This window comes from Pteropus medius, unplaced genomic scaffold (genome assembly GCF_902729225.1).
Source record: "Pteropus medius unplaced genomic scaffold, Ma_sr-lr_union100, whole genome shotgun sequence".
Lineage (NCBI taxonomy): Eukaryota > Metazoa > Chordata > Mammalia > Chiroptera > Pteropodidae > Pteropus > Pteropus medius.
The window spans coordinates 1,028,365-1,043,710 of record NW_024345483.1 but is presented as its reverse complement, the minus strand read 5'-3'; the positions used below and the strand labels follow the sequence as shown (position 1 = coordinate 1,043,710).

The 15,346-nt window shown below is 50.4% G+C and overlaps 1 protein-coding gene across 1 annotated transcript; it reads left to right on the top strand.

The window, feature by feature from the left end:
- Positions 1–3,018: 3,018 nt before the first annotated feature.
- Positions 3,019–13,831, top strand: PRRG3 (proline rich and Gla domain 3). The gene is made up of 4 exons (XM_039873948.1): positions 3,019–3,139; positions 6,576–6,613; positions 7,715–7,875; positions 8,237–13,831. Exons 2-4 carry the CDS (start codon positions 6,607–6,609, stop codon positions 8,762–8,764), a joined length of 696 nt encoding a protein of 231 aa, XP_039729882.1. The 5' UTR covers positions 3,019–3,139; positions 6,576–6,606; the 3' UTR covers positions 8,765–13,831.
- The last annotated feature ends 1,515 nt before the right edge of the window (positions 13,832–15,346 follow it).

Genomic DNA, 15,346 nt, shown 5'->3' with positions numbered 1-15,346 from the left:
TCATCACATCCATCATGCATCCTTCTCTTACTGTATTGGCAATCTCAATAAACACACCTTGGCACTTATCAAAATCACAAAAATCCTTGGCACTAAGGATCATGGGGGGACCCAACTCCTGAAGCGTGTACAGTACAGTTGCTAATAATGTAAAAAGATGGCAAGAGAAAGATCATATTTCATTAAAAATTCCTAATACAGTGTGATAAGACAGATCTTCCACCTCAACCTTGTTCAAACAGCTAACCTGTCTCCATTTCTGATCCAGATCTCATCTGACAGGACCAGCTTCATGGGTGTTGGACCTATGGAGTTGGACAGGGTCCAGCATTTAAAAAGTTTCCCTATGCTTAGTTTAAAGTTCTGCTGTTGCCATCTTGAAATTCCTAATATTTTTTTGAACGACAGATCTGCATTTTTACTTTGTACCTGGCCCTGCAAAGTATGTAGGTGATGCTGCCCATCAGTGATGTTCCCAACATCTGTGATCCTATCTTAGGGTCTCAACCACTCTGCCAGTCTTCTGACTCTTGCATTCCTCCCCTCTGCAAGCCTTGACCAGTCCTGCTTTCCTCATACCTCGATGTAGCGATTTTTTTAAATCTTCTTCCACATGGCCTCTCCCTAACCTCATCCCTGTGCCTCATCCTTTGACTGAAACAAGTATCCTCTCCCAGCCTCATTCACTCGTGGTACCTCACTCTACCCAACCCTCATTCACCCCAGACTTGAATGCTTCTCTGAGCTCTGTTGCTACCCACCTACTTACATCCTCATTGCGCCTCACCCCAATCCTGAGCTTAAACACTGATTCTTACTCTGTCAGAGCCTCACTTCATCTCTGTGATTCATATTGATTAACCAGTTAATCAAGTGTTACGGACTGAATCGTGCCCTCACCCAATTCGTTTGTTGAAGGTGAGTGATTGATGTGATGGAGATGGTGAGGAAGAAGTGAAAGCTCACAGGAAGACCAGAACATCTCTCCAGGATTTAGATAATGAGGATCTGAATTATGCCAGTAGACTGGGAGAAGTTAAAGTAATTATGATTTGGTTGAAAAAAATAAAGCCCATCAAGTGCCCGAAATTTCCCAGAGACATCTCAAGGCAGAGAAGCCAGTGGCCAAGCCCTTCCCATTCTAGTACAGAGGGGAACTGTTCAGATCAACATCTAAAAGCAAGTAGGGGGTGGGGAGGGAGGGTTTCAACACTCCCCAGACAGTTCCTGGGAGGACCTGAAATCATCCTACGGGAATTGGAAAGCCCTCTGAAGAAGCCAAGATCTGAAGGAAGCCAAGATTCAGGCTCCCCATGGAGAAGAAGCAGGTGGTGTTGGGGACACCATCTTGGTGGTAAGTTGAAGGTTGACTGTGCAAGTACAGTGAGCAACCAAATGAACACAATGTGGCTGGACACAGACAAAGCCTCCCTATATTAGGCCTATACTAAGCACTAGGCACACTTGACGATTATTCCACTTGCCCTCTTCACCACCTTTTAAGGCAGGTACTATTATCGTTCTCATTCGATAGATGAGGAGACTGAGATGCGAACAAGTTAAATCATTTGCTGAAGATCACAGAGATGATCAGAGGTACTGTCAAGCACTGAAGCAGGCAGTACACTGCAGATGTGCTGCTCTGAATCCTTCCCACCCTTGGTATCCACAGAGGCCCTCCATTTATAGCTCTGAGGAAGGAGTGCTGAGAATGGGACAGTCAACACAGGTAGGGGCAGAGAATCCCGCAAGGCCTCAGAGTAAACATGTCATCTGAGCTATGTGGGAAGAATGAATACAGAGGCTGACCTTGGGAGGAAAGGCATTCTGGGCTGAGAGGGACCTAGTAGACTGGTAGTGCTGGAGCCAGAAGCTTAGGTGGGGTACCAGGAGGAGGGCAAAAGCCATAGACCCTTGCCTCGCACTGAAACCTGTGAGAAGTCGCCTGTGAACATGGTGGTTGTTAAGATCGGGATGGGGATATGGTGGTGGACTAGGAGACCAAGGAAAGAAATTCCTGAAGAGCCCGGAACAGTTTTCCCCAACAACCATGAGCCAGGTGCCCTCCTCCTGAATTGAGGGTGACTCTTAAATGTATACAGTCCTTTGGGCCCCAAAGGAGCCCCATTCTCATCCTCAGGTGATCTTGATTTTTTTCTGTGGAAGCCCGCCCCACGGGCCAGGAGTTGTGGTGGCCCTGCAGCCTTCAGTGGATGGGGGGAGGGTGCAGAGGGTCTGTCCTAGGTTAGTAAGGGGCTTCTGCAGCCACAGAAGAGCAAGAAACCCAGGGGAGGATTCAGAACTGGCGGCAGAGATGGAGGGGAAAGCACCATTCATTGGGAGTGAGGGTGGTGGGAGCTCTGCCCTGGCTGAGGTTGCTTTCCGCCAGCCCTGGAAGCTGGATGGGAAAAGGCTTACCCCACGGAGGGCTTTCCCCACTATTTCCCCTGTCACCGTGTGGCAGGATAGGTTGGTGCTTCTCTGCCTGGAATCTGCCCCAAAGCACCAAATTGGGAGGCTGGGGGCTTCGGCTCCAGCGCTGGGCTCTAAAGGTGCAGAGAACAACAACAACAAAAAGCCATGAACACCCAGCAGGGTGCATCGGGCCCCTCAGAGGAGGCTTTGGCAGAGGAGACCCTGAGCTCTCTTAGAACTGTCCTGCCCTGTTAGCTGTCCACTTTGTCCCGTGGTCCTCCCTAGACTGGTGTCATCTCTCTGCTACCAGCGTCTTCTCCTGTCATGCTGAACCTCCCTCAGCGCTGCCTCCTGAGTGCCCCGCCACTGCTCCCCTTGCAGGACCAGGAGATTCCTTCCCCTCGCCTTTCTGCATCTGAAGAGTTTCCGAAGACTATTTCTTTCTTTATTTCGCTGCAGCCCCGCGAGAGAGGCAGGATTCTCCCCATTTCCCAGATTTGACAGGAGAGAGGCCCGCAGTCCTGGGGCAGGGCTCGCGGTGGGGGGGTGGGGGGCGGGTGGAGGTAAGTGACGAAGCCAAGGTCACCCAGTCATTGGTGGAACGCGGCCTCGACCCGGCCTTTCTTCTGCGGGCCCGCTGGAACCCTGGCAAGGCGGACCCGCTGCTGGCCCGCGCCCCTCTTTTCTCGGCTGGCATTCTGGGGCGGGCCGGTTGGAATGACAGGTGAGCCGGGGTAGGGGACAGTTGTGGGGGTTGGGCTGCGCGGGGACGCTTGGCGCATGGGCCTTGGGCGCGGCCGCCTGAGCCCGCTGCAGCGACTGGGCTTCCGAGGGCCTACGCCCGGGGACACGACGGGACCCGTGCCTTTCGTCAAGGGTCCCCGGCGCGCCCCGGGCCCGCCGGCCAGGCCCCGCCCCCTGGCGGCACGGGAGGGGGCAGGGGCGGCGCCGGCGGAGTGGGGCGCGGGCGCGCGGTACTCGGTGCGCGCCGCCGCCCCTCCGGCCCAGCTTGCTGGCCTTCCCTCCCTACCCCCCTTGGCACGCTCTCGTCGCCCCCACCCCTTCTCTTCTCTTCGGCCTGGCGGCCCGGTGCGGGGTGCGGCGCGACGATCGCGGTCTGGCGATCCGCGCACGGTGGTCGTGGCGCTCGAGGGTGGCGCGCCAGGCGCAGGGCGCGAGGCCAGACCTGGCGCGGCGGGGTGTAGGGGGGCGGGCAGCGGCGGAGTCCCCAGAGGAGAGCAGGGCAGGGGGGTGCCAAGGTAATGGGCAAGGCCTGGGCGCCGGGCTGCTAGGGGCGGGAGCTCCAGGAGCACTTCGGCCCCAGCTGGGGTGGCACCGGGGCGCCCAGGGCGGCGGCAGGGCAGCGGGGCGGGGTGGGAGGGAGGAGGAGACGGCTGCGTTGGGCCGGGGGCTTGGCCGACGGGGAGCAGGTGGGCGGGGACAGGGGCCCTGCTGAAAGAGGCGCTGCAGCGAGGTGGCGGGCTGCTTGCGCAAACAGGGCGGCCGCCTCCTGGGCCCGGAGAACGGTGAGGCCATTTGGGTTGGGCGCCCCAGCCCCGAGGGCACGGTTCGGTGTCCAGGACCACCGAGCTGAGCGCGGGGGACTGTTGGGGGAGGATCTGGAGGGCCGACCTGGCCAAGACGTTGAGGGTCTAGAGCAGACTCAGGAGAAGTGTATTGCTGGGCCAGAAGCAGGAGTTCGTGGGCAGGGCTCTGGTGGCGGGCGATGGAGACGAGGACAGGCACTTTTCAGGGCTGGCATGAGTGGAAGGGGACAAGGAGGGTCCAGAGTTGGAGTTGGAGCATAATTTGGGAGTTCCGTGTCACTGGGTGAGTTGATGAGTCATGAGATTTGGAGATCACAGGAGCTTTCTTAGCGATCAGTTCTGAGAGAGGGAAATAAAAAAGGCTTAGAATTGGAGAAGCGGTTTGGAGGCCATGTCTTGGGACACCAGGTCTGATGGCTGCCAGTCCACAGCGAGAGACTTTAGGAGCCATGTCCCAGAGTGCTGTGATTCGGAAGCTCCAGCCTGGAGTGGGGTTAAGGAAGGTCTTTGTGGTGGCCTTCCTTCCTTTCCAGGCCTTCAGGATTCAGCTGTGTTCCTGTGGGGAGTGGGTTAAAAATTCCTCCGGCCTACAGTCAGCCTTACAGTATCCACCAGGGGCATGAGGGACATATACATGCGTGACTGCTGCAGCATTCTCTGTCGTGGAACCCTCATGCTTCCTCAGTGTTGCCATAGTAACAGCCTATGGATGGTGTATTTATAGGGGAAGAAGCAGGCGCTACATTTGGGGGAAGGAGGGGGAGGAGGCCTCATGGCAGCGGCAGCAGTGACGTTGGCTACAGAATAGAATTGTCAATGGAGTGGGGCCATGCCTTGTGAGCTGTTTGGGGGAGTTCCTAGTTTGTTTGAAGCTTGAAAAATGAGCTAATGACTTTTGCAGGTGTCAGGATAGCACACATTCGATGCTATGAGATGCGTGGATATGCACGCACCAAAGTCAGGTGTGTTTGGGACAAGAGGTGGTTATATGTAAGCTGTTATGTAATTTTTCCACATAAAATTAAAAAAAAAAAACAATGTCGCGTTCTCTTCGATAAGAAATGAAACATATTTTTCTATCTTCACTTACTAGTAAAGCCTTTACTTCAAACCCTGACACAAGGGCTCCATTTTTCTTCAATCAAAAACCTTGCTGTTAGGCATGCCAACCCACACCCTGCCCACGTGACTGGTGTTGGCTCTAGGGCAACCTCAGAGATCCACCATGGAAGCAGAATTTAGAGATAATATTCCATTTTCACTCTCATAAACATTGAGGTTCAACTTTTCTCATCTGTTGACAGATTCACAAGTTGATAGTTTTTTGGGGGGGATTATTGTGGAGTTCAAAAGAGAAAAGCCCCCTTGAGCTGCTATTTCCATAGATGAATGTTAGATTTACTGTTTTTTTTTTTTTTTTTTTGGATTTATATCTTACCTCTTTGCCAAAAAGGATTAGAAGATGTATTTTAAATATACTTAAGACTTTGAAAACAAATAGAAAAGTGTATGCCACGTCGCAGGGAAGAATAGTGTGTGCTTAACATATGAGTGTCCAGGGCGCCTGTGCTTGATGGTTAATATTAATGCTGAACTTCCTGGCAGCCTAGGCAAAAAGGGTACCACAATGGGTTACACCGTTCACGTGTCCTGCATCCAGTTAGTCATAAAACCAGAGCTTCTGCTGGGGAGGGGAACAGCGGGGTGATTGCTCCCAGATGTGAACAGCTTGGCCGGTGCTCTGGAATATGTGCATGAGTGGGAGTGTGTGTTGGGGAGAGCAGTGTGCTGTGGCCAGGGTTTCCGTACCAGCTGGATAATTCCTTAGCAGGAGCAAAGCGCTTGGACAATAGTTCACATCAGAAGCAACACTTGTGTAGAGTTAGTGTCTCACTTTTGATGACGTCAATCAACGTCTTGGTTCTCTGCAGCAGTGTTCTTTAATCATAGAGTGGGGAGATGACCGGTTTCAGGAGATCCTTGTCACCCTGTTTGGTGGAGATGAATGCAGCAGGTCATCTGGGTTTGGGCCATGACTTTTGAGATGATTGTTGTCGCCACATTAAGCTTTGCCAGTGCCTGCTTCTTAAACGTGTGCTGCCTGTTTTCGAGGAATGTCCTTGTCATTAGACGTATCTGGGACTTGCTATTGTGAGCAAAATTAAATTTCCAAATGGATCCTGTCTCTGTCGCTGTTGACTTGCTGGACCTTGCCTAAGTGCCCATCCCTCTGAGGTCCTTTCCAACTCAAGTGCACAGATTCCTTAAGGGAAGCAAGGAAGAAAGAATGTCAGCCTGTAGGAGTTTTTCTTTTTTAAAGGAAAAAGTCAAAAGTCTAGGTCTTCCAGACTCTCGTAATATTCTTGGGGACAAGAGCTAGAAGGTTTGCATTTGGCCCTGCAGAGCCTCAGGGAGCTCTGGAGGAGAGCTCAGGGCAGAATAGGGAGCAGTAGAGCTGTGAGTGGCTGCACAGAGGCTCCTGTGCCTCATAAGGTGTTGCTTTGACCTTTGACCGGGCCAGTGGGGGTGGGGGTCACATTCCAGGACAAAAAGGGGTAGCCTGTAGGCTTTGGGATGTGATCCCACTGTGACTCTGCTTTTCTCCTTTGCCAGGCAAGTGAGACGCTGGATCTGAGGGAGCATCATGGCAGGTAAGATTTTTTCTGGGCCCAGGCTGAGTGGTGAAAAGCCATGCCTAAGAGCTCATGGGAAAGGTGCATGTCCAACTTTCAAGTCTTCCCCAACTTTCCTTTCCCCAGGGTGTCCCTATGGCTCCTGTCTGATTAGTTTCTTCTGGAACACGTGCTAAGTTGGAGATGTGCACCTACTGAGGTCACTGTGGAAGAAACGAATATGACATGCCATGAGGTCTGGGGAAGGGTGCCTGCCTGCTAGCAAAGCCCTACCTGCTTGGGCACAGAGGGGGGATGTTTGACATGAGAACTAGGAAGTCTCATCTCTAGGGTAATACCAGGAGCAGATGTCACCTCTTCTTTTACCCTCTAAAATCTCAACTCAGGCTTATGGGGTTGCATAGCTTATACCATGCCAGTCAGCTCAAATGTAGCTGGATTTCTCTCTTTGGAATAAGGAGATATGGCTACCACTCAATGGCATTTTTCCAGGAGGCATCTATGCCTAGTCTACAAAGGTATAGATTCTCCTTGTAGACTGTGTTACCCACTTCCTAGGGTATCTTTCAGGTTCATGTGCATTTAGTCTTGTGATCTTCCCCTGCTTGGGTTTGTACTAGACTATCTTGGGCAAGGCTATTGATGCCGGATGATTTGACAGCACAGATGGAGAGATGAACCCTGATAGAGTCTTATGAGGTTATGTGGTATTGGTCACCGGCCTCAGCCTCAAAGAGGAATAAATTTTCATGATAAGGGCTCGTTTTCATTTTGAGATGAGGCAGGAGATACGGGGTGTTTTTTTATTGATAACTAAATACTCAAAATTCTTCATGTCCATCGTTCATATGCAAAATACACTCCTTATTTTCCTCCATAGCACCAGAGGCCTGACTTTTGTTCGGTCCATGGTATTCTAGGCAGATACATCATGGAATCACAGAAAGTCTGCCCTTCCATTCCTGTTACTATGGACTAGCCATGTCTAGGATGGTGGCTACCCCACTGGCTTTGTCTTGCTTCCTTCCATCATAGCACTTTTGTGTCTGGGCTAAGTCTGGTTTGAAGGAGCCCCTGGGCACCTCCCCATTCCAGGCCTCAGTGCAGCTCTCTCCTCAGTGTTTCTGGAGGCCAAGAATGCCCATTCGGTCCTGAAACGGTTCCCTCGTGCCAATGAGTTCCTGGAGGAGCTTCGCCAGGGTACCATTGAGCGGGAGTGCATGGAGGAGATCTGCAGCTACGAGGAGGTCAAGGAGGTGTTTGAGGACAAAGAGAAAACAGTATGTACCACATGGGGCCTGGGCTATGGGAGCTGAGTTAGCCTTAGGAATAACAAGAGCAGGCCCAGGTGCCTCAGGTTAATCAGAAGCAAGGAAAGAAAGCCAGCCTAGTCCAAAGCAGGGCCATCGGGGCCATAGAAGAATAGACAACATGTCCTTAGAGTTCCATCTGCCTCACTCCGGGGGCCTTCTCCTCACTTGAGAGCATTGTCCTTTGTCCTTGGTGCATTCCATAGCCTCTTTGATAGCTCTCAGAGGCCAGATGTGGTGGGGTGGGGTGCAGCCTTGCAGAAGGTGTCTGGGGTCCATCTGGGGCATGAGCACTTGTATTTAAGTGTAAGTGGCCTTCCTTCTTTGGCAGATGGAGTTCTGGAAGGGGTACCCGAATGCAGTCTACTCAGTTCGAGACCCCGCGCAGAGCTCAGACGCCATGTATGTGGTGGTGCCTCTTCTGGGGGTGGCGTTGCTGATCGTCATTGCCTTGTTCATCATCTGGAGGTGCCAGCTACAGAAAGCCACCCGTCATCACCCCTCATATGCTCAGAACCGGTACCTAGCCAGTCGTACTGGGCACAGCCTGCCTCGGGTCATGGTATACCGGGGCACTGTGCATAGCCAGGGGGAGTCCTCTGGTCACCGGGAGACAGGGAGCAACCCGCAAGTGGTGCTGGGGCCCAGTCGGGGAGGCAGAACCACAGTCCGCCTCGAGAGCACTCTCTACCTTCCTGAGCTCTCTCTTTCCAGACTGTCCAGTGCCACCCCTCCCCCATCCTACGAGGAGGTGACTGCGCCCCAGGAGAGCAGCAGTGAGGAGGCGAGTGTCTCTTACAGTGACCCACCCCCAAAGTATGAGGAGATAGTGGCTGCCAACTCTGGCTCAGACAAGTAGTAGGACTTGTGTCCTGTCTGGTGTGAAAGCCTCTTTCAGGGGTCTCCTGTTTTCTTTTTAACTTTTTAAAGACTGTGCCACCACAAAACAGCCTTAGCCTCCTTGTTGCCAAATAATTTCCTAACTGTGGATTTGTTGGAAGTCAGTTGTCAGAGACAGGTGGAGGGTGGGTAGGGAACATGCATGCCCTTGGGGAGAGCCACAGGCTAGAGAGCCCAACTCTTCCAGAAGCCCCCACACCCCACCATCCTGTCCTCTTGTCAGGGACTGGCTTTTCTTATGCCAAAGGAATCACTCCATGAAGTTGACTGCGGCCAGAATGTCCATAGGCTCAGGCCCCGGGGCCACGCAGCTGGCTGGGGACTTGTCTGTGTCTGGAAGCCTAGGCCACAGAGGTGAGGGAGAGAAACCAGCCCTTCGGCATCCTTCCTTTCCCCTCAACAGTCCTGTGCTTTATGTCCTGGCTTACATTTTGAAGACAGGGACAAGGACTGAACAAAAACAAAAAGAATAATAACAAACAAGTAAATAACGAACACAATAAAACAAAGCACTATTCATTCGTAGGGGGCCAAGGGAAATCAGTCGCACAGATCCATGACACTTCCCTTCCCCAACGCCTACCTCCACCCTCCTGACCAGATTATAAAGAATGTCTAGAGCAACCTGGAAGGAGGATGGGTGTGTGAAGGATGGAGGGCAGAGGCCTGGCTGGCAGAGCTGCCTCCTCCAGATTGAGCAAAGGGCCTGTGTGAACTTTGCCATCCTGGGGGGTAGCCCTAGTTCTGGTGTGCTTGGCACCCCGCCCCCAGGCCTTGGCTCTCCAGATATATGTACTGGCTGTGCTAAAACTGCTACCCACTGGCATGAGCCCAATCATAGCCCCGGGAAAACTAATACGGCCAGCCGACCCTGCCTGTGGAACCCGTGGCCTCTTAATGGTTGAGGTATAGGCTGGGGCAGAGAGCTGGTTTTCTCCTCGTGAGGTTGATTGGCTTACAGCAAGATTAAACCCATGAACTTGGCCTCTTCAGCACTGTGCTCTCTGGCTTTGAACTTTTAGGATACCTCTCTTTTCATGAGTAGGTGTGATGATTTGAACTTGAACTTCAGATAGCTGATTTTTCCTTAATGATGGTGCCCACCTGGGAAGAAGGTCCTAAAATGTCCCCTTTTCAAAATTTCTTTGCGAGGGAGATGGGGAAGCCCATGGCCTGCTGTAGAAGGTCTATCTAGGATTTGCCCTGTCACTGCCAGGTGCTGGTCCACTTTTAGTAACCCCTTTCTGTGGCCCAGAAGCTGTCCACCTTTCAATTTCAGTGAGGCTTTGGACAGCAGTGGGGCAGTCCTTCAACTGTCAGTGACCACACAAAAGACACTGTTGACACCACCTTCCCCACCCCTCTCTCTCCATCCTCCTGGCCTCGGAGCCAAACCATTTTCCTCTGTGGTGCTTTAAAAAAAATGTAGCAAATTTTTGTGGGGCCCAAAAGCGTGCACAGCCAGGGTCTCTTGGCAACCACAGCAGTTCAAAACCCACTGAGAAGACAAGCTTCTTTCTGTCTAAACAGCTCTCCAAGGCAGGCACCGGGCTTTGTCGTTTGAATGCAGCCCTGCCTTGAGGCCACAGATGACTCCTGGAGGCCCCTCCAATCCTGAGCACTTTGCCCTGAGATTTGCTTCAAGTCAACAGGCTTGTGTTCTTATCCGAGTGAGGCCAGCAGCTTGGACAGCTCGGCCCTGTGGTTGGGGTTTTCCATCCTTCCCCCTACCTCACAGGCCTATTTAGAGGCTGACTGAGCTAATGCCTGTGCAGTGTGGTTTCCCTTTAGGAAGATTATTCTAGAAATGTGTAGGTTATAAGAGACCAGTCTTAACGGAGGCCTTCATATGACTGATGTTGTCTCAGTCTGGGGAGTCAGTCTCCTGCCAGTTGACTCTTTCTGTCCCGTCCCTCCTCCCCTGAGAGCTCCCTGATGCCAGAGGTGCTGACCAGGTGGCATTCCACCTTTCTTTCCTCTTTTCCTCCCCCTGGGCCTCTAGCACTGCACTCCTACCTTTCTTCTCAAAGGCATTTTTTGATCTGGAAAGCCCCTGCTTTTTCCATGATGGAGGCTGCGGTTAATACTATTTGGCCATGTTGGAGGACCTGCAGCAGCATGAAGCTCTGGGGCCAGCCCCTGCTCTCCCAGCATTTCCTCGGGCAGGTGCCTGTGTGTGACCTGGGAGAAGACACTTGTTCCTATGTGTCTTTTCCCCACTGAGCAGAGAGCCAGGCATGGGCCCCACTGACCAGAGCCGAAGAATCCCTGCTGCCTTTGGCATCTGTCAAGCCCTTCCTGCCCAGCTGCCAGGAAATTTGCAGCTGTGTGGAGATGGGAGAGAGCTGGAAGCAGGAACCTGGCCTGGTGGAGAGTGGCACATGTCCTTTAGGTGCAGAGCAGGGGTCTGCAGGGAGTGCTCACTAAGAGGCAGTTCCTTAAGGCCCTATGCTCTCTGGTTCAGGTGCTCCGCAGCATTTTTCTGGGTGGGGTTGCCACCGTGGTCTCTGGGACGTTTTTTGCAGTATATTGTAGAAAAAGACTGTACAGTCCACAATGGTCATTACTCCTCGCGGTGCACATTTGGCTTTTATGAATGCCCTGTACATATCTTTCAAACTCTGTCTTTGTATGGACGTTGATTTGATACAATGCTAACGCTGCAGTAGTCACATTTTTGTTGTTTTTGGACTTGTGCCTGTGTGTGTGTATACACATGTGCACGTTGCCTTTTCTCACATGCTTATCTGAAACAATAGCCGGTGTGTGGCTATATTTGTACCAGGAGGGTTCCGGTCTGAAGGGAGGACTGTCCCCTCCTGGGGCCTGGCAGCCTGATGCCAGGACCCTGAGAAAGGAAAACCAAGATTCGCTGTTGGAGCCCCTCCCAAGTTGCCACCTCCTGCCTCCTCTTCACAAAAGGCTTTGGAAGAAGACGAAGCAGCTCCATTCTGTGCGCCTCTGCTTGCTGGGACCCCACTCATACACCCTTTTAGTGTGGTGCCCTCGGCCTCAGCTTCTATTCAGTGAGTGTCAGCAGCTGAAGGAAATTTGAGTGCTCCTGAGCTTTTTAATTTTTTATTATTATTAATTTTTTTGGTGGAAAGACGTGTGACTATTGACTTTGGCAATGGCAGAGCTACTTATTGAGATAGTTTTAATTTAAAAAAAAAAAGGCTTTAAAAATTCCTTGAAATGTAACTGTCACTTGTTTTCAACTAAAAACTTTTTAAGAATTTTTAAGACAAGAATCACAATCTTGTCCCTCCCCCTTTGCTCCCCATCGCCTGGGGTTTTTCAAAACGAAAGCACAAGAGAAAGAGTGGAGCTCACAGGTGTCCAGCATGCATGGCACCAGCATTGTGCCCTGGCTGATGGAATGGAAACACAACACCAAGCTGTCTGATGGAGCCCAGGGGCCTCCTCTTCTACTTGCCAATCCCACTGCCATTAGTGTGAATTCCTTAGGGTGCTTTGGAAAACAGGAACCTGCCTGATTTGTTGGATGTTGTCTTTTTCTTTTGAATATAAGGAATTCAGAACAGGAAAATGTCTGTTAAGGAGTTGGAGCCAGATGGTTCCTCTCTGGCTGGTGTTTGATTTTTTGACAACCAAATGGCATCCCACAAGAAGAAGAGAAAAACAACACTGCCTCTAGATTGTTCTTTTGTCCGAAGAGAGAGAGAGAGAGAGAGAGAGAGAGAATCATCAAGAGAGACACTCTTACCTGCACTCTGTCTTTCTAGGAGTGTGTGCATGTGCTATGTCTCATGTGTGTGCTCACGTTCAAGGCTGAGGTGGACAGCTGGGCAGCAGAGCTGCTGGTGTAGGGTGCTTTTTTGCTCGACAAATAATAAAGATCCTTTTCAGGATTGCGATGATTCAGAAATGAGCACATCCTCCCCACTGAACTCTCCTCATACTAATTAGTATAATTAGCTAATTTAAAAGTACTATAATCAGACTGCCTACAACTATGGCAAAAGCCCATTAACTTGAAGCCCACTAATTCAGAATTTAGAAAAAATCACAACTTCAGAAAATTCATGATATCTGCAATTCTTGCTGCTGTAGAAATATTTAAAATATTCTTCCCTTTAGTCAATTTTCAGGGTCATATGTGTAAGAGGGATTGAGTATAAAACAAAAGGCTCAAGATATTATGGATCCCTGCACCGTGCCTTCAGCTTTGAGGCTTAGCGATTCTCATATGTAAGGCTCTTTCTGTACTGAACAATTGCTTGTACTCTCTCTATCGTGGGAATGTTGGGTATTGTAGCTTTTCATTCTACTCCTTTATTTACCCTAGGACTAACAGTTTGTGAACTAGACTGCAATTTGAAATAATATAACTGTGTATCTTGCTAAATATTCTGTAAAGCAGTTGTTTCGCTATCAGACTGGCCGCTCCTATCATTTTGCCCCCTAATATTCAAATGTAGGGAAATATTTCTTTTCACAGGCTGTGGGCGGTGAGTCTCTCTCCAGCAAGAATTTCTCTGACAAAGATATGCAAACAGTACACTCCCTCCGGCTCAATGCCTCAACAGTTGTCCCACTGTGCTGAGGTATCTGCTTGTTGAACAGTGCTTGCCCTTCTCCCGCCCCCAGCCTGAGCATTAACACAGATATTCAAGATTGGGACAAATCCCACAGCTGCTTTTGCCTCCAAATCTGTCTCCCCTTATGGATGCCACTTTCCCAGGCCTGAACACACCTGCTGTTTCACTCCGTGATCGTGAATTTGTGACAGTGGAAACCCTGATACGTGCAACTGAGCTTATAGACATGATTACTGTGAAATGGATTAATTTTGGTACCACTTTAAACTGTGTTCACATTCATGTGTTGGCCCATGTCAGCTGGGAAATCTGCATTCAGTAATATGTCAGGATTTCATTTGAACCTGGGGGCAACAAACAAACTTGCTTCTGAACTCTCTCTCTCTCTCCCTCTGTAATTGTTGAGTTTAGTTGTTAAATTTCGTCTCTTTCTGTACAAGAAGATAATAATAATAAAGAGCAAATGGCATTCACTTGTGTCCTGTCCTCATCTAATTTGGATCCCCAAACTTCCATGGGGCATGGATGGTTGTGGGCCAAATTTGTTTTTCTCAAAAGTCATACTGTAGATAAGGAAACAGCCCAAACCAGTTTGGAATCAGGAAGCAGAGATGTCCCGGGTCCTGAAGTTTGTACCCATGTGTGTAAGATGATCTCTCAACCCATCCCCCTGGGATGAGGTTAGTAAGATCTGTCACAAATCACGTTAGCAACTTCCCTGTCACCTGATCCCTAGTTACTAACAGAGGTGTCCCTTGCTAGAAGGATGCCCTGCTTTGTTTCAGAACTGGGAGAGGAATTGGAGGGAGTGTTTTTCCTGTGCTCTATGTAGGTGGGACATGATACTCAGGCTTTGCCCTGGCACAGTTTCCTGAACTCTGAGGGTGGCAAGAGAGATTGTTCCAAGAGTAATGATGCCCTAGCCTCCCCCTTGGACGAAGTGTGGTCTTAGCTCCAAACACTCCCAGCTGTTCGTGTGGATTGAGATATGGCCATGGGAAGTTGCTGGCTTAAATTGTGACAATCCCCAGTCATGAAAATAATCCACTCTTTAATAGGAAAAAAAACCATGGCAGTGATGAGAGAATAGCAATGAAAATCAAGGCTTCCTTCGAGGATTGAATGTAGAGGCTAAACACCAGGAATGACAGCCAGAAGCCTTGGGTTCCATTCTTATCTCAGACTGGCTTGTTGAGTGATGGCAACCTTCTGGGGATGCTAGGAAGTCAAGTTAAGATTCCTCAGGCAGACTCCAGCAGACAAATGGGTTTAGAACTTTAGGTTCTTTTTGCCAGAAACAAGCATTTTAGATAGTGACTTAGGGTCACAGGCTAGCTCATACAAGGAAGGCAATGCATGAGGGAGGCCTCAGGCTCCCAAAGTCCCCCTTGGGGTATCATCCAAGGAACTGAGCCTCCCTTTCTTATTGGCCCATTGTACCATAAGACCATAGGTTCCAAGGCCAAGGCTAAATGGATTGCTTGCAGAGGGCGAGGGAAAGTCAGGGGCAGGGACTTAAAGGGGTGATGGTGAGAAGCGAGGGCCCTACCCCAGTCTTTCCTAGTTCTTGCTGGAGTACACACAGGGATTCAGATGAGAGGCAGAGATTATGCTTCAGGGATGTGGATTGGGAAGGTAGAAACCCTCTTCTTACCCTTTCTCCACTGCCACACCCTTATAGCGGTTGGCTTGAGACTGCATGGAATGAAGGGACAGAAGGACAGTGGAGAGTATTCATGAGTTGTGCTTGGGAGTGGGGGTTGACGAAGAAAGCCTCTCTGAAGAAACCATGCCAGTCTTAAAACTTGAAAGATGAGAAGAGATCAATTAAGCAAAGAACATGGAAGACAATTAAACCAGGCAGAGGAACAGCATGTGAAGAGACCTAGAGTCCAGCAAGGCCATCATGTTTTTAAGGAAACAGAAGAAACCAGAGTAGCATAAGGGGAAAGACTTGTGTAAGAAGAGATTGGAAAGAT